This window comes from Amblyomma americanum, chromosome 1 (genome assembly GCF_052857255.1).
Source record: "Amblyomma americanum isolate KBUSLIRL-KWMA chromosome 1, ASM5285725v1, whole genome shotgun sequence".
Taxonomy (NCBI): domain Eukaryota; kingdom Metazoa; phylum Arthropoda; class Arachnida; order Ixodida; family Ixodidae; genus Amblyomma; species Amblyomma americanum.
The window spans coordinates 436359358-436384743 of NC_135497.1; the positions used below are offsets into that span (position 1 = coordinate 436359358).

A 25386-nucleotide genomic window follows, 5' to 3' on the forward strand; every position below is an offset into this window, starting at 1 on the left:
TAAGCTTTATTTCATAATCCAAGGAAAATTTGTACAAAATATTTGGACCGATAGCCTACATGGCTAGTGTCCGGTCCAATACAAAACAAGACATTTAGGCAACCGTATGTATTAGAATTGCTAACGTCTGCCGTTGCTCATATTTTTAACCTTGTCCTTGAGACAGGCCTTTTTCCAACTTCTGTGAAATTTGCGTGGGTATCTGCGCTGTACAAATGCGGTGATCACAACCTTGCGTCCAATTACCGTCCCATTTCTGTTCTCCCAGTATTTTCGAAGGAATTGAAAAAAATTAATCTTTCTCGCATTACAAACTTTTATGATGAGCACAGTTTTTTGACAAACTCACAGTACGGGTTCAGAAAGAGGCGGTCTTCTGAAGCCGCCTTGTTAGCCCTGGAGAAAATAATTTTGGAAAATATTAGTAATAATTTATTGACAGCCGGAATTTTCTCAATTTTAGCAAAGCGTTTGACTCCATTGATCACAGTATTCTCATTAGTAAGCTTTCATCATATGAAATTCGTGGTACAGCTCTGGCTTTAGTTAAATCCTACTTAGAACATAGGTACCAGTGCGTGTGTTATAACAGCCAAAGTTCATCATTCTTACCAATAGCATGTGGATTGCCACAAGGAAGTATATTGTGGCTCCTTTTTGTTTAATACTTTTATCAATGATATCGTAAATATCGACACCACAGTAAAATTCGTGATCTATGCTGATGATAGTACCTTACTTATTTCTGGGAGTAATATTAGCGCACTAGAGTTAAAATGCAATGATATCCTTACTAAACTATCGGCCTGGACTAGAGTAAATAAAATCAAAATAAACCCAACTAAATCCAAAGCCGTTATTTTTTGTGCTCACAATAAAACAGTTCCTAACGGGAATTCATTCGTTTTTGAAGACCTGAATATAGAAATAGTCAGCGAGCATAAGGTTCTCGGTGTGTATTTTGCTGCCCATCCTAAATGGGGCGCTCATATTGTTTATGTCTCTACAAAACTGTCTGGTGTTACTGCCGTAATCTCACGCAGCCGCAGATTTCTTCCCACAAGCGCTAAACTACAAATATATTACGCTCTATTTCTTTCTCATATTAACTACTGTACACTGGTATGGGCAACAACTAAAAGAATTATTAACAAGTTTCTTGTTTTGCAGAGGAAAATTATTCGTCTTATCGCAAACACCGAACCAACATCGAGTGTTACTCTCACATAGCATCATTCAATATGATCCGTGTAAATAATATATACGAATTTCGTTTGTTACAAATAACATACTTTTCTTCCACAGGTATGAGTAATTTCTTGATACAACTTGCTTCCCTTGAATATCGTACACCAAAAGTTAACACTCGTTGTACTGACATTTGGTCCTTACCACAGTTTCGAACAGATTACAAGCTGCAACCCTTGGCTCACAATCTGCCATTTTTTCTTAATAAATATAAAGATACTGCTGGATTTAGTCCAAAACAACTGCGAATATATTTTGTGAAACTGTAATCTATGTTCATATGTCGTATGAGGAAATTTGTTATTACTGTACTCTTTTTTGAATTTATTCATTATTGATAAACATTATGTTATCTTATTTCTGTTGTGTTGCTCTCAAGCATACGCTGTATAATTTCTTTTCTTTTTATTTATTGATGACCACTTCTGTGTTGTTCATAAATTGTTATTTGGTTCTCTCTGCTGTTGTCATGTAATGGTTTCCTGGGCCTTCGTCAAGCTGTTCGTACAGCTTTTAGCCCAGGTGACCATCCAGATACTTGCTGAATAATAAAATATAATTTGATTTTTTTTGATATTGAGACATACATGTACCCAAGTTTGGCTTGAGCGAAAGTCCACTGTGCTCAAATGAGTGCACGGCAGCTTGTCTTTATAAACCAGAGTATTTGCAGATGAATTATAGAGTTTGTTAGCTGGCATAGATAAAGCTAGGTTAGCAGTGTTTATAATATCCACAGGGTATTCTAGCAAACTCCAGTATGCGTGTCGTTCCTTTCTTTTCAAGCAACATAAACAGTTTTTCCTTCAAACTCATGTTTCAAACAATATGCTGCACACTTCACCACTGTCAAATTTAAGGCTATTGTGCTGCTACACAAAATTTTATCTGGCTCCAGCTGTAGTTGTGGCATGGAAAATTGGCTAGGCTATATTTAAACCTATTCTTCATAATACAAGCGACTTGCACGCCACACAAAAGTGTTGATAGTACAATATCAAGCAGTTTTGTTGTGAAGAGTGCAGTGCTAAAACGAGAATAATGATTGAGAAAGCAGACAACATATTTTGGCAGAGGCATCAAGAATGCAAAATGTTTTCGGAAGAAATTTTGGGACCCGCCTCAGAAAGTTAAGGAAATTTTACACTTCACTAACATCAGACCAATTATGGAGTATGCCTATACAGTCTGACACCCTCTCGTCAGAACCTATTGTGACATTATGGAATGCGTTCAGAATCGTTCGGCGTAGTTTGTCACCAACAAATATATTTTTAATAATCAAAATAACACTACCAAGCAAGACCTGAACTGGTACTCTCTGGAGGAGCGCCGTTTACGAATAAAGTTAGAATTCGTTTACCGTATTTACTTCTAGGAAACTACTATTAACTCCGAAACTTATTTTCTGCCACCGCATTTTGTATCCACAATGCACAACCACGACTGGAAAATACAAGAGATAAAATGCCGTACTAATAAAATGCCCTACTAATGTGTTCAAACTGTTTTTCTCTCTGCATGCTATCAATGAATGTTGCAATCTGCCTCAATGTATTGTTGAACTCCAGTCCGAGGCAAAGTTCCGAGCACTGTTGTCGGAATAATGATGTGCACGCATGCTCAGCTGCGATTTTTCTGCTTTTCCTCTTCTTACCCTTCCCTGAACAATTGACTGATGTGAATGCGCTGTTGACATTCTTTTTTATCATCTTCCATAGATTCTTTCCCATCCTGTACAAAAGGTTGGCACATGCTGTAGGATTGATTGTGTATGTATGTATTCCCCCTGCAGCTATGCCTTCGTGGCGCTGCCGAAATGTAAATGAACAAATAAACAGCTGATGATCTGCTAAGGCTGCAAGATTCTAAGAGTGAGAAAAGCAGTGGGAGGCTCTGAGCCACGTATAATAGTTAAATTTGACGAGTAGCAGACAGGGATCATGCAGATTTTGGAGGACAGGAAAATTGGCGGCTTATGGAAGAGGCTGTAGACTCAAGTGCGCCATCTGGGCTTCTAATGCAATGTGTAGGGCCCTTTGTTTTTTTGGTAAAAACTGGGTTCACCCTTCTGTGGTACCCCAAAATATTCTTAAAGATCTGGTACAACCCACTTTCTGTGCAAATGTGCCTGTAAGAAACTGTAGTTTGATGGTGCACAAAGTACAGAACTGCTTTAATGTAGTGGATGTTACATATTTCTTCTGACATAAACTTTTTATTCACATGTGGTTATTTTATTTCCTTTTTAATGTTTATTGTTTTTCTAGTTGCTTATAATTTTAGGAGAAATTGAAAACTACATGTACTCACTGGTATTTCATTGCAATAATTATACCCGTATTTATGAAGCTGTGTTCGAAGGTAGGTGTGCATTTAGTAAGCGTGCTTTGAATTTCTGTGATTGTTTCTGCACTGCAAAATGGAGGACAGGGCTCTGCTGTGCGAGTTTTTTGCAATGAAATGAAAATATGTAGCAGCGTTTGTTATTGTGGCACCTAGCCAAAAGTTCTGTCACAGGACCATCGATCTGCGAAATACCTATGGCTCAAAGCTCGAAGCTCTGATTGCCCTTTGGCAAGTTTTCTGTATTAACCAGTGCAAGGCCAAGGGCTCAGAGCTAACAAGCATTTGAAACAATAGAGATATACACAGTAGTGCTGGGACCGTGCAGCAAGTCAGTGTTAACGAGGTCGCGATAAACGTGGTTTACTGTAGAAAGCTTGTGTGAAATAATAGTCGCGCTCAATGAAAACGCTGTTTTTTTTCTTAGTCGGTCATTGAAACAAAGCAATGCATATATTATTTGATACCTCGCTGATTTCTCGATTTTTTTTTCCAGCTAAAGACCAGGAGTTGCATGGAAGCTGTGCAAGCCACCAAGGTGCGCGCGATTTCTGCCAGTGACTTAGAGCAGGCTGGGAAATTAGTGAACGGCCAGTGGTATTCACTCAGTAAAGCAAGCTTTTCTGTAAGTACAGTTTGGCATGGCATTGCTTAGGGATGCATTCATTAAATAGACTACTCTGCACGCACCCATTATTCAAGAACCATGAAGTACAATGAAAAATTTGATTGCCGAAAAACATTTCCCACTTCTGTAATGTATTTTCTGGGAAGTATTTGCCATTTAAGGGGCTGAGTGTGCTGTGGAAACGTTAAAAACAATTATGTGCTTCTGGCATTTTGTCAAATTTCTCCTTCCACGTCTTTGTTGGCCTGACCTTTTAGCTTGTCTGCATGAGACTGCGTGAGATTCGCTGCTAACTACAGTTCGATTTTGTTGCTTTTTATTGGTTGTCACATTCTTTGCGTGGCGATGTCATGCGGTTTGGGAAGTAATCTGATCTGATTTCTGCATTGGCCTGAAATGCAAGCTTTTGGATGTGGGGGCTGGTTTACGGTGCCCCCTTGTTCGCTGTAACGGCAGTTTGGCCATAAGGGTTAGTCCTTTTCTTTTATTGTGATGCAGTGTCATTTACTTCATGCATAAATAAATGAAGTAAGCACTATTTTTTTCTAATAAATGAACATTCATTATAATTGCGGTCATTAAAAGTGCGCTTGACTCTAAAATGGCTGTCTTCCGGCATTCAGTATTACATTTTAAAACCAACCGGAAGACAAAACACAGGAGAGGAGATGAACACAAGACGAGGCTGGTCTAACACCTGAATTATTATTGAAGGAAAGACGGAAAAGAAGACCTGCAAAGAGATGCATCCGCGCAAAACCCCAAAGCAGTGAGAGGGCGAAAAACAATTGAAAGGCACTGGCGTACTAGTGAACCACGTAAAGAAAATTCCTTACGGTGAAGGTTCACCGACGGCTTAGCCACGCACGTATCCTTAGCTTTACCGATATAACCTTCAACTATATCCGGACAAATTTATCACTTCCATAAACCACTGATGTGCCGCGTAAGTCAGGCGTGCAAAGGGACTGGTGGACGGGTATTTAGCCAGGGGGCGGGAACGATGCATGGCGGAAAATTTGAAAACTCTAAATGGTTGCTGGGATGAAATTAGGGTAAACTAAGAGTTATTCGAGAACCAATCAAGTGAACGAGAAAACAACCATGGCGGCAAAATTGAAAGGCGACCAGTGTCGAGGAGGTCCGAACGCTTTCCCATTATTTTTCTGCGGGTAGCTGCAGTGATCTCTTTTTTTCAGCCGAGAAAAAAGACCACTTTTCTTGGCTCATGGGCATGTAGCTAGGAACCTGCCGCGAGGAGAACGCTGGACAGGGAGCATCAGCAAGCTTGAAAAAAAGCACGGAGCAGTAAATAAAAATTGAGCATTTTCATTTCGATTCTAGTGGTTTTGTGCATGAATTACTCTGGAATGCACAAAGCTTGTGTTATTATACAGGCGACCATTAAAAAGCTGTGCATTTTTCTGCATTGCCTACTCCAGAATGCACAAAGCTCGACTTAAATGACAGGTGACACAGTAACCACTGCGGCACAGCGTACGAGCACTACACAAGACACACCAAAGAAGACCAGACAAACTAGAGAAGACAAGACAGACTACAGAAATCAACGGAGGCTACACAAGATAGGACAGACTACAGAAGATAGACTACAAAAGACAAAACAGACACAGCAGACAGGACAAACTACAGAAGATAGACTACAAAAGACAAGACAGACTACACAAGACATGCCCGCAGTACGACAAGGCTACAGACTACAGAAATTTTCTGTCATAATCATGTAGTGTGTTTTGACTAGGGTAGGTTCTAGGAATAGCAGAGGTGAGCAGTTAATGGAGTGAAAAACCAAATAATGCACCATGAATGCCTTCATCTGCAAACGAGGAAACAGGCAGTTGACTTGCCAGAGCCGAACCACGAGAGTATAGATACTAAATTGGATTTATACTGTGCACCCATTCCGACATCGTGTAGGATAGGCAGGTGCTTGCAGAAGGAAGAAAGATTCCTTGAAAATAGGAGGTCGAGGTCTCGAATTAGACTAGATTTAACAACAGAGCAGATGATACTATTTCGAAGGAATACATGATGAAGGCAGAGATAAGGGCGAAATTGCTGGAATTTTAATGATCTCGCTCGAGAATAGATCAACCCACGATGGCGACTTAAGTGTAAAGGGATGAGCCAATATGTTACCAATGTAATCCGGAGTCCACAATAGAAATAAGGGGTAGGGGAGCTTGTAAGATTGTTGGCGAGATCTCGCAGGAAACGAATGGTCTTAGATATTCTAAAGCACGGAAGCCTGGATCCCCATAGAAGAGAAGTGCTAGTAGTGGCAAAGCTAGTAAATAAGCATAAGAGAAACGACACAATGAAGTATAATGCGTGATGTACTGGGCATGCTCTAAGGAACGGAGACAGCTTACAAGTAGTCGGGCGAGTAAGCCACCACGGGAAAGAATAATAAGTACGAAAAAGGGCAATGTCATCGCTAACACCGATTGTGGAAGCAGCTGAGGAATTCTTCCCAGGATTGTGCACACGAGAAATCTTTAGCTTCTGATTTAATTTTCTGGGGTTTAATGTCACAAAGCAACTCAGACTATGAGGGACGCCATAGTGAAAGACTGCGGATAATTTCTACTACCTGTGGTTCGTTAACTTGCACTGACATCGGTCAGTACACGAGCTTCTAGAGTTTCGGCTCCATCGAAATGTGACAGCCATGACCGGGATCGAACCCAAGTCTTTCGGGTTCACAGCAGAGCACCATAACCACTGAAGCTGCGCAGCGGCGGTAGTCTAAATTATCGTGACGGTAATTATAAAGGTAGTGGTCGTAAGGAGCTAATTATCCTGACGAAAACGAAACGGGGTGAAAAGAAATTTGTGAAAACTATGCAAAGGAGGAGCGCAACTGGTGAAGATCAAGTAACTGCAGATCTGCTGAGGGGCCGTGGGGAGATTTTGTGACAAAAACTTGCAATCGTGTATACGCAGTGCCTCATAATACCTCTTGCATACCGGAAGCTTCTGAGAACATTAACATTATTTTAATCCAGAACGAAGTGGATTGCAAGAACTTCAGAAATTAGTGATCAATCAACTTACTGCTTATTTCTTCCCGAAGTATTTAGTCACGTATTTGCATAGAGATTTATGACAACTTTCGAAAGGATACTGGACATTATACCTATATCTCGCCATCAATCAAATGATAGATAAACGCGCAGAATATAACCAACTTGTAAATAGGTATACAGCCTTCTCAAAAAACAAGAAAGATTTTTACTCTTTCGAAACATCAGCCGTCATGCATTCATTGCATAACCAGAGTGAGAAAGAGGCGTATGTAAAGTCCCTGGAAAATGTCCACAGTGGCTTCACAGCGACCATAGTTCTTTACAGATAAAGGTATACAGGTATATAATCGCAGTCTCGTACCGTGGAATGCAGGCAAAAATGAACTGTCCCCTACTATTCAACGCAGGTTTACAGAAGGTGTTCTGAGTTGCGAAGATTGATGATAAATGTTCATGTTTGTTAGTGGCTACATCAGACGCGTACTGAAACGAGTTTCCTCCCACACGAAACTAGAAGCCCATAAGATTAATGTGCTACTGCCTATGCTGGAGTTCTCATGAGATATACGGGAACCATATACCAAGGCTTTGCCTTTATACTTGAACAGGTACAGAGGCGGGCGCTACACTTCATTTTGTCCCACTACCGACGCCAAAGTCGACTTGCCGCGCTTTCTCAGAGACGATGGAAAAAAAAGAATATCTTTTTATTGCTTCATGAAGGGTGGATAAAGAGCAATACGTCAACAAAAAAGACACGAGTAAGTAGAAACAAATATAATAAACACGGAAAAGCATAGTTCTGATACGAAAGCGTTACTAGTCCCATTACAAGGAAAGCCGGCGGCAACTGCTAGCTGCTAGTTTGTGTACTCGCAGATGGTACAGAATATCTCAGCGATAGCCAGAAGAATAGGGGGGGGGGGGGGGTGTATGACGCACACAGCAAGCCTATCACATCAATTTCAGACAATGTGTACTTGTCGTTTATTTAATTATACAACCCACTGGTCGACCTCAATGTGGCACGAGGTTTTACGACTATATTCATACCAAAATTGTGAGGCAGCCGTTTGTCGTAAATCGTTCTGGGTAGTGTCACGCGATTTCTCGTTGCATATTGCTTCTATATGCTGGTAAAGTTGGAGGCTAGCTTGCGAGAGCGATTCGAACCGATGACGTATGCACCTTCAAATGCATGCGTTTCCAGACTCTTCATCTCTTCTCGTAAGGCGCGGTTGACGGGTCCACCGATATGTGTGAAAGTTACTGCACCATTCCCTTTCCTCAAAAACCAATCACCCTGTCAAAACTATGATGCAATCATTCGTCGTACAGCGTTCCAGGTATTGTCATGCGCGCCGTAGTAAGGTGATATGTCTGTGGGGCTCAATGTCAACTCACCGAGGGAGAGTAATGCTTTCGCATTCGCATATGTAAACAAGTGTCTCTACCGAATGTTTTCTAGGGTACTTTCGATGCTCCTTTTTTGGTTACGGCATATGAGTGGGGAAAGTTTTCAACGCGCAAACCTATGAGTTGTTTTCTACGTTGCTTTTCACCCAATTAAAACAGTAGTTCATAATGGTGAAAGATTGTTCTGGCGTATTTACTCAAATTTGTTTTCCGCTCTTATCTTGGCCCGGTTGTGCTTAGAGTAAGCATAAATAAATAAATAGATAAAGAAAATTCACGTTACCCTGCTAATACCCAACATGATGATGACATTACCCAAGTAAGTCGGTCACCTATAGCTCATCTCACAAGTTGTTTGAGACATTCTGAAGGCTGTGGTGATCTGAGCGAATAAGAATGGTGTGCTCTACAAAACGTATTACTCCGCACTCCTTACCCCACGATTGCTGGCCCCATCCCTGGAAAGGAAAGAGCACCAGTGTCCTGCTGCTGCTAGCAGGAGACTCGACCTACTTTGCGGATGCCATGTTTACAGATGGCGGCCGTCCACTTGGCAGCAAGCCTCTGCAGTGCTCTATTCTTGCGTACTTTCACTGCTACTTTAGCCAGTGAGAGAAACGACCCATGTACTTTCAGCGCACCGTCCTAAATACCTTTTCCATTTCTGATCATAAGTTTTTCTGATCATACCTTTTTCATTTCTGATCATAAGGACACTGATCATAAGTTTAGGGGACTATTTGTTGCATTCCTTGGTCCTGATTGGACGAGAAAGCTCTGCCTTTCACAGTGCAGCTCACAGCTTGTGAGATTGAGTACTGGGGAAACATTGCAGAGAATGATAGAGGCCGTTGCGAGGCAACGTAGTAAGGTAGGTTGAAATATGCCTGCCAAGAAATTCAACACTTAAACAGTTTGGGATGGAAACAGTACTGTACTACAGAAAACAAAACATTGGCAGTAGTAAGGGAATACACCCACTTAGGGTAGGCAGTAAAAGCAGATGCAAACGACGATTCGGAAATTAATAAGTATATTTACAAGAGTGAGCTGTTCGTACAACATGCAGACACTTAGTCGCACAGGCACGTAGAGTTTCGTCATCATCACTGTAAGAGATCTGTGGATACCCGCGGCTTTGCTGGAACCATACGTATTTCGTTGCTGGCCAGACTCCGTGAAGAGGCGACTTCCTGGATATCCCCGTCGGTTTGTCGGCAACAATCGTGCAAGGCGAGCCAGGCGGACGTTCATCACCGAAGGCCGCTATAGAGGTAGAGAGAAAGAGGGGAGACGTTTTCCCCGGAACTGCCCGAGGTCTCTGTTTTGCGGCGGCGATGCGGCTGCGCACGGAGACGCAAGCAGTGACCTTGTCGAAGCCGTCATACGCTGGGCGCCCCCTCTTGCTAGCAGAGACCGTCTACGTTTTAAGACTCATCCGCGCCACCCGAGACTGGACCGGATGCTCGCGCTTGATTGAGAGCAATTAGGCGTAACGTACGGTCGGCGCGGTCGCGACTAGCAGGCGCCGTGGCGACTCCGACGAGCAAGGACGTTGTATGCCAACAGCTCTCGAGGAACGGGCCTGCTTAACGAAACGCAGCTGGACAAAAGGGATGCCGTCACGCGTTCAAAGGTAACAGCGATATGGTTGGCGCCACTTTCCGGATTTCGGAGGACGCCTACCAACAGCCGCCACGAAGACGAGTAGTTAGGAAGAGGGTCCAATGCTCCCGTTTGTCACTCGCGGCGGAAGCGGCTCGGTTGAGACCGATACGTGCCCTAATGCTGGCTTACGCCAGAGTCACAAACTTTCAGGAAGCCTGCAACAGGTGAAATATTTGGTGGGTTTTGGTGACTTTCTCTTTTTACTGTGTAAGAGAGAGAGAGCTTGACTAATACTGTGGAAGTATAGGTCGTCGCACGCGAACCTAGTGGGGCGATCATTTTGAGGGCTAATTCCAGGAATTCCATTTTAAAACACTTTTGATGTTCTTTGAGTGGTGTGTATTTTAGGGAGAAGGTTTTCAACATTGCAGAAACTGGAAGGCATGTCATGCAGTTTGTAAACCAACCATGAGTTAGGATGATTTGATTTGGTGGTGCAAAATTTGGGCTAGGCTCTGAGGTCTTTAAAACCTGTCCCGGAGCCTGGAAAATTGTTCCGGGCTAGGTATAGATGTTCTACATCTGCGGCTGTGCCGAGGAAGGAAGATTTCTTTGTTCGCCAGTTTCGTCCTAATTGCAGCTCTGTGTAAATAGGCTGTTTTTGTAAATATCATATTGTGACGCTAACGTCGACTGTCACACGGGGGAGCTCAGCGTCGGCAAATGTTTCACCACTGGCCTTGTGAAAGGCTCTCGCCCCGGAGAGAATGTGTTTTGTGTTACACGAGATACTGTCGCTCTTCCTTCTTCGGCTGTATGCGTACCGGCGTCCTTCCCCGATGCCACTCTCGACGTTTGTGATGCGACAGTCGAGTCAAACCATTTTACCTGCATGAAGAAGAACATCTTGGTTCCTCATGCCATGGTTTCCGTCACCAACGGACGCACTGCACTGTGGACGGTGAATTGTTCGACAGAATCTATAGTTCTGCCTGACGCATGAAGCTTGCGCCATGCAGCCACGACTCGCCGGAATCCTTTGCCAGGGTTACGAACTCCTTTGGCGTAAATGCGCCAGAGCTTTACGAGGAGTTACTTCTCATGATCGACAACTCGCTTTCCACGCATAAGCGGCGTGCTCTGTTGGCCATCCTCGTAAAGATATATTAAACGTAAGTTCATTTCCTCTTTATCTCCCACCGTCGCAAATCATTTCGCCGTCACTGCCAGAGTACGTCAGGTGCGACTAGACTTCCCTTCTCAAAACCGCCTTGAAGGCGCACCCCTGTTGCAAGGGAAAGGATCAAGTGAAGAAACTTTACTGGCGCAGTCGACAGGACCCAACTGAACCTGAAACGGCATGCGAACCGCCAGAGAAAGGTGAGGGGCTAGCAAGAAAAATGAGGCAGCAACCAAGGAAAGCATGTTCTGAATGAATGCGGAAGCAGTCACCCAAGGACGGAATAGAGAACTCAACCAGTGCCACCCTGTTGACATGAACGGCAGCGGATTGAGCTAACAGGGGCCGGACAAAAACGTAGAGACAGCTTTTATAATAATAAACGAAACTCTTCATGAAATGAGCGATTGCTCAACACCCCGGACAGTTTCCGTCTTGCGACGCAGGAACTGAACTATCCCAGTCGAACGCAAGAGGAGGGTGAGCGGAGAGAAAGTAGCGAAAAGACAGGCATACGAAGCTTGCAGCGTTCGGGCTAATGCATGCAACTGCGTGAAGCTAGAACTAAGGTACATTGCTAGGAGAAGCGGGACCGGACAAATTTGTCGTGGTCGGCGCGACAGAGACTTCATCCCGGGCCAAAAATGTGCGATACTATCATTGGCAGTAGGGATAACATGCCGGAGTAAGCAGTGGGACAAGATTTTGAGAATTTTTGCTACCTAGGTAGCGTATGACCCAGGGACTATTAGCCCCAAAATTTTCGCACTATCAATCGATAGCTCAGCCTCTGTAGTAAAACTAGCTGGTGGGTGGTGTGCCAAGTTGTGCCAGTCTCGAACACGGAAAGAGACAGAGGGTTGCACGAGACAGACCACAAGTGTTCCAGAGAGTGAACAAAGAGTGCCAACTCTGTGAACTCTACTGGGTGGACCACTGAATGGACGTACTGCATGCCGTGTTGTGTCATTCTTGGCTACCTGCGGGTGTACAACCAAATTAGAAGTGTTCAGCACGTGTCCTATGTTTTCATGTCGTACGTGCTAGTGTTTTACGTGTTTGCAGGGCGGGTGTATGGGCGCACCCGATCCCTTGTTTGTTATTATTCCGAAGCAATACTACTTTAGGTCGCACTTCAGCCCGTTCCGTGGCGAGGCGGTGGTAGGCACCATTGAGCTTTAGCGTGACCTCGCTGAGTGATGTCACACCACGTGACCTAGAGTGACGTCACACCAGCTGTGTAAAAACGGGGCCCCATCTCACGCCGTCGCGAGGCGAGGCGGTAGCCACCAACGGTGGCCTAACTCCTGCTATTCTCACCAGGGGCGCTACGGTCGGTGTGACGTCGCACCAGCTGTGTAAAAACGGGGCCCCATCTCACGCCGTCGCGAGGCGAGGCTATTGCTTCGCAATCACCCGGCTTAACCAAGCTAAGCCACGGCTGTTTTAATTTTACAGGTGCCATCTGGGCCTCTGGTAGAATCTTGTAAAGGGCGTGTAAGAGATTGGTGGATGCAACGGTTTTGTTAGAACCATACGTCCTTTTTTTCCTGGCCCGGCGCCGTGAAGCGGCGACTTCGTTGTTATTCCATGTCGATGTGTAGCAACAATCATGCAAGGCGAGCCAGGCGGACGTTCACCACCCAAGGCCGCGACAGACGTAGAGGGAAGGCTGGGAAACGTTTTTCACGGACCTTTCCGAGGTCCCAGTTTTGCGGCGACGATGCGGCTGCGTGCGCAGAGACGAGCAGTGACCTTGTCGAAGCCGCATACGCCGGGCGCCTCCCTCTTCCTAGCAAAGACCGTCTACGTTTCAAGGCTCATACTAGCCAGCCGAGACGGGTCCGGACACTCCGCTTGACTGAGAGCAATTAAACGTAACTTACGGTCCTCACGCATGCGACTAGCAGGCGCCACGGCGACTCCGGCGCGCAAGGACGTTGTATGCCAACAGCTCTCGAGGAACGGACCGGCTTAACGAAACGCAGCTGGACAAAAGGGATGCCGTCACGCGTTCAAAGGTAGCAGCGATATGGTTGGCGCCACTTTCCAGATGTCGGGGGACGCCTGTCGACAGCCGTCACGAAGAATAGAAGTTAGGAGCATGGCCCAACATTCCCGTTTGTTACTCGCGGCGGTAGCGGCTCGGTTGAGACCGATACATGCCAAAATGCTTGCAGACGCCAGGGTCACGAGTTTTCAGGAAGCCTGCAACACGTGAAACTGTTTTTGGTATATTTTGGTGGGTTTCTCGTTTTACTTTGTAAGAGAGAGAACTTGAGTTTTACTGCCGAAGTATGGGGCGTGGCATGCGAACCTATTGGGGCGATCATTTTGATGTCCCATTTCTGGAATTTCATTTTCTGAAAGGAATTTTGACTTTCGTTTCCTGTTGTGTTTATTAGGGAGAAGATTTTGAACGTTTCAAAAATTGGAAGTTGTGTCATGCAGTTTGTAAACCAAACAAGTGTTTGTATGTTTTGATTTGGTGGTGCAAAATGTCGGCTAGGCTCTGAGGTCTTTAAACCCGAGCCCCGGAGCCTCAAAATTTGTTCTGGGCTAGGTTTAGATGCTGGGCTTCGTCGGCTATGCCGACGAGGGAAGATTTTTATGTTAGCCAATTCAATGTTAATTGCAACTCTGTGGATATATGGTGTCTTTGTAAATGCAATATATTAAACTAAAGTTCATTTTGTCGTTAACTGCCACCTTCGCAAGTCGTCATTTTCCCGTCGCTGACGGAGCACCTCACGTGCGACTAGCCTTCTCTTCACAAAACCGCCTCGAAGGCGCACCCTTTGTGCAAGGAAAAAGACCAAGCGAAGACATTTTACTTTCACCATCATTCCGAGTACGCCCACTGCAGGGCAGAGACCTCTCCTATGTCGTTACAATTAGCCCTGGTCTTTTCCAGTTGCGGCCAGCCTATCACCGCAGGCCTCCTGATCTCGTCCGCGCACCTAACTTTATGTCCCCGTCTGCTGCGCTTGTCTTCTCTTGGAATCCAGACAGTTATTTTTTAAGGACCAACACTTATCTTACCATTGCATTGCATGACCTTCTATTGTCCATTTCTTCCTCTTGATTTCGACTAGGACGTCATTAACCCGCTTTTTTTTCTCATCCACTCTGCCCGCTTCGGTTTCTTAATGTTACGCCTAACATTTTTTCTTTCCATACCTTTCTGCGTTGTCCTTAGCTTAAGCTCAACCATTTTCTTTAGCCTCCACGTTTCTGCCCCACAAGTAAGTACCGGTAAGATACAGCTGTTGGCTGCTTTTCTCTTCAGGGGTGTTGGTAAACTGCAATTCATGAAAAGAGAGAACCTGCATATGTGCTCAAGCACATTCTAATTCTTGTTATTTCTCTCTCATGATCCGGATAACCGGTCAGTAGTTGACCTATGTAGATATAATTCCTTACCACTTCGAGCACATTGCTTTGATTTTCTCCACGTTAATTTCTAGGCTCATCATTACTTATGAAGGCAATGTCTTCAGCGATTCGCACGTTGGATAGTTATGGTCTATTTACTCTCATTACCAACTGTTCCCAAACCAGGCCTCGGAACACCTTGTGTAAACCGGTGGTGAATAGCGTTGGCGTCATCGTGTCTCCCGGCGTGACACCCTTCGTTATTGGAAATTTATTGCTAACTTTATGAAGAATTATGTCAGCTGTGCAGTCGTTACAGATATCTTCCAGTATTTTCACACAACACTCATCAACACGCTGATTCTGCAATCTGCTCGACTGCTGAAGTTTCCACTGAGTGAAATGATTTTTCGTTATCATCGAAGGCTATACATAAGGGATGGTTATGTTCTGCGCATTTGTCCATCACCTGACAGAGAACTTCAGTGCGATGGTAAGCAGGAAGCAGGCCGGAGACCGAACAGTAGGCAACAATTTCATAGTGACAAGTAATAGCCGGGGGGAGCGGAGAGAACAAAGTCGACATGGAAGCGCCCCAGTGCTGATACCAAAAATGAAATAATTTTATACTTTGCGCTCTCCCTAGCGTCGTGCAGGCTGTGGAGGTCCTCGAAAAGGTGCATTCTAGCGACACAGAATGGAATGGTCTCGAACTAGCTTAGACTTGAAGATGAACGTTAGAAACTAGTGAAGCGGACGCCAAATAACGATTTAGCGGTAAGAGGTAAAGTAGGTGAATCCAGGACATTTCCGCAGAAGAGATATACGGCTCTAACTGAGGAAAACGCTCTAAATGTTCAAACAATGAACAATAGTCTCAAAGCTATCATTACGAAGTGCGGAGTTGAAGTAGACAGTAGGATGGTTCTACAGGATACCGGAAAGCCATGTCAGGAGACGAATGATGTAATTAAGAAACGCCAAGGCATGAAAGCGTCTAACCCTACAGGCAAATATAACGTGGGGAGCTATAGAAGTTAATGAAGATGCGCAACGTAGCCGACATAAGGAAGTTTAATGTGGAGAGAATCGAGCATGCTCTAAATAACGAAGGTAGCTCAAAGGCGGTGAAGAGAAACCCAGGCAGAGGCAAAAGCCAAATGTATGCGTTAAGAGACAAAGACAGTAATGTCATTAGCACCATGAATAAGATACTTGAATTAGCAGAAGCATTCTACACAAATCTGTACAGTAGCCAATGTGACCAGACCGTTAAGAGAGAGGCACCTCCGCACAACATTCGGACATCCCGCCAGAAGTGAAAGAAAAAGGAATCCTTAGGAGCACTGCAAAGAGGAAAAACAGCTGGTGAGGATCAGGTAACAGCAGATCTATTTAAAGATAAAGCGGAGATTGTGCTAGAAGAACTAGCCACATTATATTAGCAATGACTATGACCTCGAGCGTACCAAAAGCTTGTAAGAACGCTAACATTATCTTGATTAATAAGAAAGGGGATATCAGGGACTTGAAAAATAACAGGCAGATCAGCTTACTGGCAGTTTCCTACACGATATATTTACTAAAGTAATCGCGAAGAGTCTGGACAACCTTAGACTTCAATCAACCAAATCATCCGGCATGCTTTTGTAAAGAATACTCGACAATAAACCACATTCACACTATTAATTAGGTGATAGAGAAATGCACAAAATATAATCAACCCCTATATAGAGCGTTCATTGTACCGTTGAGTCCGTTCAAAAAAGGACACTACAAAATGCTGTGCTAATACTACAATTCACAGAATAAGGAAACAAAATGATAACGCATAATCAGCGTCAAAGTTCTGTCAACATTCTATGAGGAATAGAGATTACAGTAATTTGGACACAGTAATTGGTACAAGGTACAAAAATACAGAATTAAACAATAACGTAACTTTTTTAGCTTTATAAAGCATGCCACAAAACGTCGGATATAAACAAACAAAAAATAACCGTATACAATATTTAGCGGCAATCTGAAGACAAAACTTCGACATGCTGAACGCATTATATGAAATTATGACTGCAAGAACGTGCTCAATTTGTTTTTAAATCTTACGCGTACGTTGGTCTTTATCACTTGCTTGACTGTGCTTTGGTATTCACTGCAGATCCTCAGTTATGTATTTTTCCGCGCTGCAACGGCAGGTGCCGCGCAATCCAAATAATGCGCTGCTTGCAGAATCTCTAGCCATTCCAATTCGACTCGCTTTGCGATGACGTCGTCTATAATCACAACAGTAATGCTGTAGCTTCTTGACAACCTCGGCCCATCGTCCTGCTTAGCTCAGTGCGAATGGACCGCAGCGTAGCGCTTGGCAATGACTGGCCACAAAAGTCTAGATACCTTGAAATGGAAGCGTCTTGGGGATCAACTTCTTTTGGTGTAAAGACCTGTAAGTTCTATGTTCAGCGGCTTGAATGAGTCACGGCCTAACGTACACACTGCCGTCATTGTTCGCTATCATCAGCAGCGGTAGTTCAAGTAGATACTTGAAGTTTACAGGGGGCATGGATTTTGCCACGATGTCAAGGCAAGCTGCGTGTTTGATTGTTCCTGGACAATGCCCTTCACTACCTGATACTTTCGATTAACTTTGTGGTTTATAATTGACCTAGCTGCTCCCGAGTGTACTTGCACCTGTACGCCCTGGCCTGCAATGCTTACGGTGACACCAAACTTCAGAAAATTACTGGATACTTCGCTTCTGCATAGTAAATAGCTCTACCCAGCATGCGCCAAAAAGAGTGCGACATCAAGCTGATGATGCACTTGCCTTTTTCATATCGCATGGCCTGGCTAGATAATCTTCTCTGGAACACCTGAGCCAATACAGCTAATCAGGCGAGTTGGTTATACACTTTCAGGGGCAACTTCAGCGCGAAAGACGGGGACGACTTGGAGAGGAAACATAGGACGTGCGCTGACTCACACCTGAAGTTTATTCACAGGAAACATGACCAATAAAGGGAAGCGCGGGCAAAAAATCGAGAAAAGAATGCACGTGTTGCTACGTAGAATCACGGTACTCAACTTCAGTATACTGTGGGAAAATGAAGGGCGTGCTGACGTACAATCAAGACTTTTTCATTGTGTGGTACACTTTAATAATCTCTCTTATTAGTTGGGCTGTGTAGTTTCATTTCATTTCATTTTATTACCTTAAAGGCCCCAAAAGAGTGGTGTTACATAAGGGGTGGCAAAAATTAAAAGCACAGATACACAATAACAGGAAAGTTTTTACATTTTCAGCGAAGACTTGGGCAAGCGATGATGGCAACGTTGTTTGGAAGGCCGTTCCAGTCTGCGGCTGCACGAGGAAAGAAGGAATTAGAAAAAGTTACGGTGCGTGAGCGTGGACGGGAAATTTGTAGGTGATGGCTGGTGAGATGAGATATGCGTGCTGGGGGCAGAATATAAGGTGCGATGTGCATACGGCTGTGGAAGAATTTGTGAAATAGACAGGCTGGCATTGCGACGGCGGAGCGATAAGGGTAATCTGGATGCTGTTTTTAAGGAGGAAACGCTGATGTCATAAGAGTACGATGAATGAATGAAGCGAGCAGCGCGATTTCGAACAGATTCGAGGGCATTGATGAGGTAAGCTTGATGAGGGTTCTAAATGGGCGATGCAAATTCTAGTTTGGACCTGACGAATGATTTGTAAGCTAATAACTTGACATGTTTTGGAGCATGGTGAAGATGGCGCTTGAGGAAACCTAGCGTCTTGTTTGCTGACGATATTATGTTAGTAACATGCAAGCTCCAAGAAAGATCGCTAGAAATTGTTATGCCTAGGTACTTGTATGACTGAACGAGTTGTACGGGAACTTCTGATATTTCGTAAGAGAAAATTAGAGGATTACGGCGGCGGCTGATGGACAAAAGATTACATTTACGTGGTTTCAGTTCCATTAGCCACTTATTACACCACTCCTGAACAGCATTGAGATCATTTTGAAGAGAAGATTGGTCAGCAGTGGTGAGAATAGCACGATAAAGTACACAGTCGTCAGCGAACATGCGTATGTTGGATGTTACGTTTGAAGGCACATCATTAATATACAAGAGAAACAGTAGTGTGCCAAGCACAGATCCCTGTGGAACGCCCGACGTTACTAGGACTGAGTTAGAGTTCTTAATGTTAACGGAGACAAACTGCGAACGATTAGTTTAAAACTCTACAATCCACATCAAAATATGGGGGTGCAAATTTAATAGGGAGAGTTTTATCAGGAGGCGTTTATGAGGTACTTTATCAAATCTTTTGCAAAATCTAAAAATACGATGTCAGTCTGTAGATTACAATCAAGATTAGCATGCAGATCGTGAATGAACGTAGCAAGTTGGGTCTCGCAGGAATAACCCCGACGAAACCCGTGCTGAGCAGGTTGAAAACTGTTGTTCGAATCAAGGAACGCCGTGATATGGGCATAGATGACGTGTTCCATGATCTTGCAGGGAATACTAGTTAGAGAGATGGGACGGTAATTAAGTGGCGAGTTCATGTTACCTGATTTGTAGACTGGAACGACCTTCCCAATTTTCCAGTCTATGGGTAGTTGACCTGTGAAAAGTGAGTGAGCGAATAACAAGCACAACAGAGATGAACATATATCATTGGTATTAATCAGTATTTTAGCGTCGATATTGTCAGTTCCTGCACAGGATGAAAGTTTAATGTTTTTAATTATTGACGAAATTCCTGCTGAAGAAAATGTAAGAGAAGGCTTAGTATCTTGAATAACTGGGGCGTTCGGAGGAAATGTCGGATCTGTTTCTTTAATAAACACGGAAGAAAAGGCTGCATTGAACATATTGGCGCATTCTGTTTCGCATACAGTTTCACCCGAACCATCGGTGAGGGAAATAGTGCATGTGTGCTGGGCGTTAATGACTTGCCAGAACCTACGGGGGTTAGTTGACAACATTTTAGGCAGATCGGAGTTGAAAAATGTGCGCTTGGCTTCTCGAATACTTGATATGTACGTTTTTTCGGCTGCGTAATATTTGTTCCACGCGTTCTGACTAGGAAGCAACTTGGCCGATCGGAAAAGACGCTTCTTTTTATTTTCAAGGCATCTGAGTGTATTTGTGAACCATGGGTTTTGAGGGTTAGTTCGGATATTTATGTTCAGAATTAACCTGTCGACCAAATCGTCGATTTTCTTCTTAAACAAGAACCAGTTATCATGAATGGATTTTTGAATAAAGTTAGATTGAAATGCTGGCAAAAATGCGCGAAGTTCATTATTTGTTCTGTATAGTTTCCTTTATCGTATAATCGGATAGTTTATTTAGTGGTTGCGCGTAAGGATGGTTTAATCGTGAAGCCAGCATGTATGACGTGATGATCGCTGACGCCTGGTAGATACGTGATAGAATGAACGCATTCAGGGTTATCCGTTAATAATAGATCTAGAATATTTGCGCAGTCTTCGGTTACACGAGTTGGCTCGGATACAGTTTGAATGAGATTAAAATTAAGGCAAACGTCTAGAAATTCATTAGCATCCTTATTACCTGTAGCGGTTAGATTATTCCAGTCGATACTCGGAAAATTGAAGTCTCCGAATAGGAGAGTGTATGTGTTACGGCGTTTAGCTTTAATTTCATTCAATGCGTTATTAAGTTTTCGCGGGAAGTCTGGGCTGTTAGGAGGCCTGTAGCAAACGCCGATCACAACTGATTTAGGTGAAGCGTGGCATAAAACCCATATTATTTCTATATCTGATGAAAGGTTAATGGCTGAGCATGATAGGTCTCGAGCGGTGGCAATCAGTACCCCTCCTCCCCTTCGGTCTGGGCGATCTTTGCGAAAAACACAGAAATTGGGTAAGTCAGCAAGCACTTCGCTATCGGAAATATCACTGTTAAGCCACGTTTCTGTCAAGACTACTATGTTACTGGCAGATGAAGTGGCGATATGGGAAACAATGTCGCGCTTTGAAATGAAACTTTACACATTAGTAAAGATTGCTGACAATGAAAGGGCTTCTTGGTGTACATGCCTAGAACGATCTGTCGACAGGGGCTGAGATGGTTGCTATTTTACCTCTTTGACTGTTTGTGATGATTCATCGAATATGTAGCGTTTAGGACCAATGTGTAATGTTTTGAAGCGCAAAAAGAACTTATCGGATACCGATTTGGCAAAGGCTACAAGATGTTTGCGGGCGTTACGGACGGGAAGAGAGAAGTCTTCGCCAATACTGTAGTTGGTGCCTTTCAGCTTATTGCCTAAGGAAAGGATGCTTTCTTTAGTTTTAGATGACGTGAATTTAACGATGATTGGCCTGGTGCGATCAGTAGAGCGGCGCCCGAGGCGGTGAGCACGCTCGATTAGATTGGGTTCGATGGCAAAACCTAGTTGAGTGGAGCAATGGCGAATGATTGTTTCTTCCGAGTCTGCATACGTTTCAATGGGGTTAGTGTCAGGAATATTGTAAGAAATGCGATTGTTACGGCGAGACCGATTTTTTGCATCGTCCATACGTGCTTCCAGTTTGTTGACCTTGCAGGTAAGTTCAGTGTTGAAAGTTTTCAGGGCGTCGATTTCAGAATGGAGAGTAGAAAGTGTGGCATAGTGTGATTCTAGAATGTCAATGCGCTTGTTTAAGTCGGCCAAGGTTGTTTCGGTAGTTTTTAGTTGGTGTTTAATGTCCTGCAGATCTGAAATTAATGTAGCTTGTCCGGTAGTTAGTTCCTGGAGCTCGGAAAGTATGCTGTCGTAACGGTCGGGGCCTGGGTTAGTTTCAATATCTCCTGACAATAGTTAAAGAAAACGAAGAACACGTGAACACTCGGCACCAATACTACAGCAGCACTCATGGCTCGGCAGCTGCATTAAAAAGTAGTTACTGTTTTTTTTTAGCAAATAGGGAAAACTTATTACTAACCTGCATTGTGAAAAGTATCGGATTAGTAGCCTGCGCTGATGCACAGCTACCGAGCCCACAGAGCGGCGGCGATGACAGCAGGGGCTTTATATGGCTGATAGAATTATCAGATGATGTTCTTGGTGGTGGGACTGGCCACTGATGGTCCAAGATGACGTCCTCTGGCGGCGATGAGGGTAGGCGATGGGGCAGCAACAGTGATGGGGCTGGTGGATGAAAAAGGCCTTTTTCAAGGAACTTCGGGGTGGCGGTCAAAACTTATGAACAGGATGCAGATGGTAGAGCGGGGAAAAGCAGTTTTACAGCGAAGGCAAACACCTGCATTCTGAAAAGTATCGGATTAGTAGCCTGCGCTGATGCACTGCTACCGAGCCCAGAGAGCGGCGGCGATGACAGCAGGGGCTTTATATGGCTGATAGAATTAACAGATGATGTTCTTGGTGGTGGGACTGGCCACTCATGGTCCAAGATGACGTCCTCTGGCGGCGATGAGGGTAGGCGATGGGGCAGCAACGGTGATGGGGCAGGTGGACTAAAAAGGCCTTTTTCAAGGAACTTCGGTGTGGCCGTCAAAACTGATGAACAGGAGGCAGACGGTAGAGCGGCGAAAAGCAGTTTCACAGCGAAGGCAAACACCTGCATTGTGAAAAGTATCGGCGTTGATGCACAGCTACTGAGCCCACCAGTATATCACAGTATATCACAGCAATGCAAGGAGAGAAAGAGAGATTTACAATCTCGGTAATGGTCAGATTGATATATAAAAATTCTTATATTCATTCAAACTTGTATTAATTTATAGACCACTCAGTCTGGCCAATGTATACCTGTCCGCAAGAAAGAAAAGTTTTTCAAGCAACATCCTGGAGCATAGCACAAACTTTCTTTCGTGCTTAATTTCTGCAGATTTCTGGATATTCTATTGCTTTTTCAGCACTTTGTTGCTAGAATCGCTCAATATTTGTTGAGTTTCTTTGGAGCTGAGAAGACAGCACCTAAACCGTGTACTACTTGGCCATATTTTTAAGACCGTGCAAGGAAAGGCGTTGGATGTCCACTAACCTAGCTTACCATTACGGAAAGTGCCGAACTTGGTTTCCATCGTTTCAGCATTGTGATATACTGTTCAAGCACAGAGGCTGAAAAAACAAGAGACACTAGTGAAGTGTACCAAATGAAGAGAAAACCATGATTGTGTGTTAGCAAGCATTGCATTTGCCTACAAGATTGTGAAGCTGTGTACCTTGACTCATAGCAACACGTGATTGAGTTTGCTTACATTGCCGCACTTCCCTTATATTGGTGACGTTTCCCTTGAATAAACTTGAGTTGTAAGTCAGCGCCCGTCCTCTGTTTCCTCTCCATTAAATCCCAGTCTTTGGCACTGTTGCCCCTGAAAAATCTGAAGCACACAGAGTTCTTCACAACTTCCAATGGGGCACATTGTGCTAGCCATAACATCGGAGACACATCTTGTCCGAGAAGCGACGGGGCGCTCCCCCGCGTAGCTCTTTCCCTTGATGTGTTTTAGATTACGTGCCCACTTTCTTGTCATTTCTGGAACCAGTTGCTGATTCCTTCTCATCAACCGTTCTTCGTTTAGCAGCTGTTTCCACTGTTGCTGTGCGCTCGTAGGCAGTCTTCAAAGCTTAACTTTTCTCAGTCCAGAACTGCTGCCCAACTACATTGTTAATTACTCGCGACCCTATAGAGTTATCAAAACTTTTCGTTGCAGAACCAACACGGCATAAAAACACATCTCCATTGTGGAAAAGGTTTCGTCGACTTCTGGGGAAAACATCCTCTCTTGACATTTCTCAATAGGTCAACCGCTTGGATTCTATTGTCTGTTCCATTTTTCGCACTGTGTGTTGAACGGTTTTTGCAGCCGTGTGTTCATGAGTAGCCCAAATCACTGCACTTCTCTTATTACCGCACTGTCGCTATGTACTATAGGGGACAAAAGTCTGCACCGCATTGGAGTACGTGAGTCCGATTATCACTTCAGCAAGTTTGGTTTTATTCAACAGCCTAATAACGGAGCTATATGCTTTTCCTCCCGGGTATGCGTCTTGTAGAGTTTTGTCCTCAATACTGCATCAGACAAAGAACCAGCGGCATATGTAGTTCTAAAAAGAATTTGCTTTATTTTCTAACGACAATATATTAGCTCCATCTTCGCTAAACCTGAACGCGGTGCACTGGATGCATCACAACTTATTATATGTGCAAAGACTTTTCCATTAGTCCGCACGCAGTCAGGCGATGTTGTGATGTCGGTGAACAGAGAATCCGTCATGATCACTCATCAAAAGACGGCCATCTTATGTCTTGACACCGCTCGGGTATTCACATGATTTTGCAAAGGCAACCCCATGCAAACATCGGCAGCCGCCGGCTCACCCTTTGCTGCCAGGAGATGTTGACGTTGTGCAAGAATTCCCTGATGACTTGCTCGAGACCCATGGCGAGCCTCGTGGTGTTTCCTACCTCGTCCTTTAGCACGGTCTGCTCCAGCTGGTACAGCTGAAAGCGGCCCTCGTCGGCGGTGTGCCCAATTATCACCTCCCGGTCGGCAGCATACACTGCCGCCTCTTGTAGCTGCGGTGGGCCAAGCAGGGGTGGCACGCCTATGCTTGGCCCGAACCGAGGGCCGAGGGCCAGCGACAACTTTTGTGCAGCTCTGCGGGGAGCCGCAAGATTAGCGCAGCTCTAAGTGTAGAGAAGGAAACAGAGTCAGGAACTGAATGATTTGGCAGCACTCTGAAAGGCATGGGACAGGAGGTCACACGGCCAAGCGCTGGCTCCAATCAAAAGTATCCTATTGGGCCAAAGTTATGTATACTTCTCATTAACTACTGCGAACGAGTAGGAAGGACGCAGGGAACGAAAAGAGAGGACAAAAGCGAGCACTACAACTGTAGTGAATTAGAAATCTCCGCTTACAATGAACATGTACGATGTTTTTGAGTGCGTGATATAAAATAGCTTAAAAAATGCATGATGTGAGCGGATCGCAAGGATAAAAGTGAAGACAGAAGAATGGCAGTCGCCACGCAAAGACACTTGCGTTCTGTACTTCAGATGTGTAATATAGCAAAGAAATGCGGGCAAGAAATGAAACCTTGAAATGTAAAACACATGTTCTCTCTTAGACAAGCAGTTCTACTGAGGCTATACTTAGGGAGAAGTTATTACTTGTCGAGATTATGCTTGATGCACCTAAAATCTCCCTGCCAAATTTATCTTGGCCTGGACAACAAATCTTGTAGATCCTGCGTCAGACACACATTCTTATTCGCGGTGTTTGCAATGTGAAGGGAAGTGCACGCAAACTGTAAATGTTTTACTCTGTGACAACTTCTTTGGCGATGAATTCACGGGCATGGAGAGTCTGTAACTGTGTTACTGCGCCAATAATTCGGCCGCAGGGCAGCCTCGTGGCACGTTGCTCATTGCACGACAGCCCAGCTTAGTCGCTGGTGTAGTTGGTGCCATCTGCGGGAGCTTCTTGCTACCGGACATGCCTGAGCACTTTGCTGTAATTAAGTAAACTGTTTATGCTGTTACTGTCTTAAATTTCAAAAT

At 44.2% G+C, this 25386-nt stretch overlaps 1 protein-coding gene across 1 annotated transcript in view; it reads right to left on the minus strand.

Moving 5' to 3' along the window:
- LOC144125253 (acetylcholinesterase-like) overlaps positions 1–25386 on the minus strand; it is a 339544-nt gene that overhangs the window by 43739 nt on the left and 270419 nt on the right. Inside the window, exon 6 of the mRNA XM_077658480.1 lies at positions 24202–24481. Coding sequence (XP_077514606.1) covers positions 24202–24481 — 280 coding nt within the window. The remainder of the gene's footprint in view (positions 1–24201; positions 24482–25386) is intronic.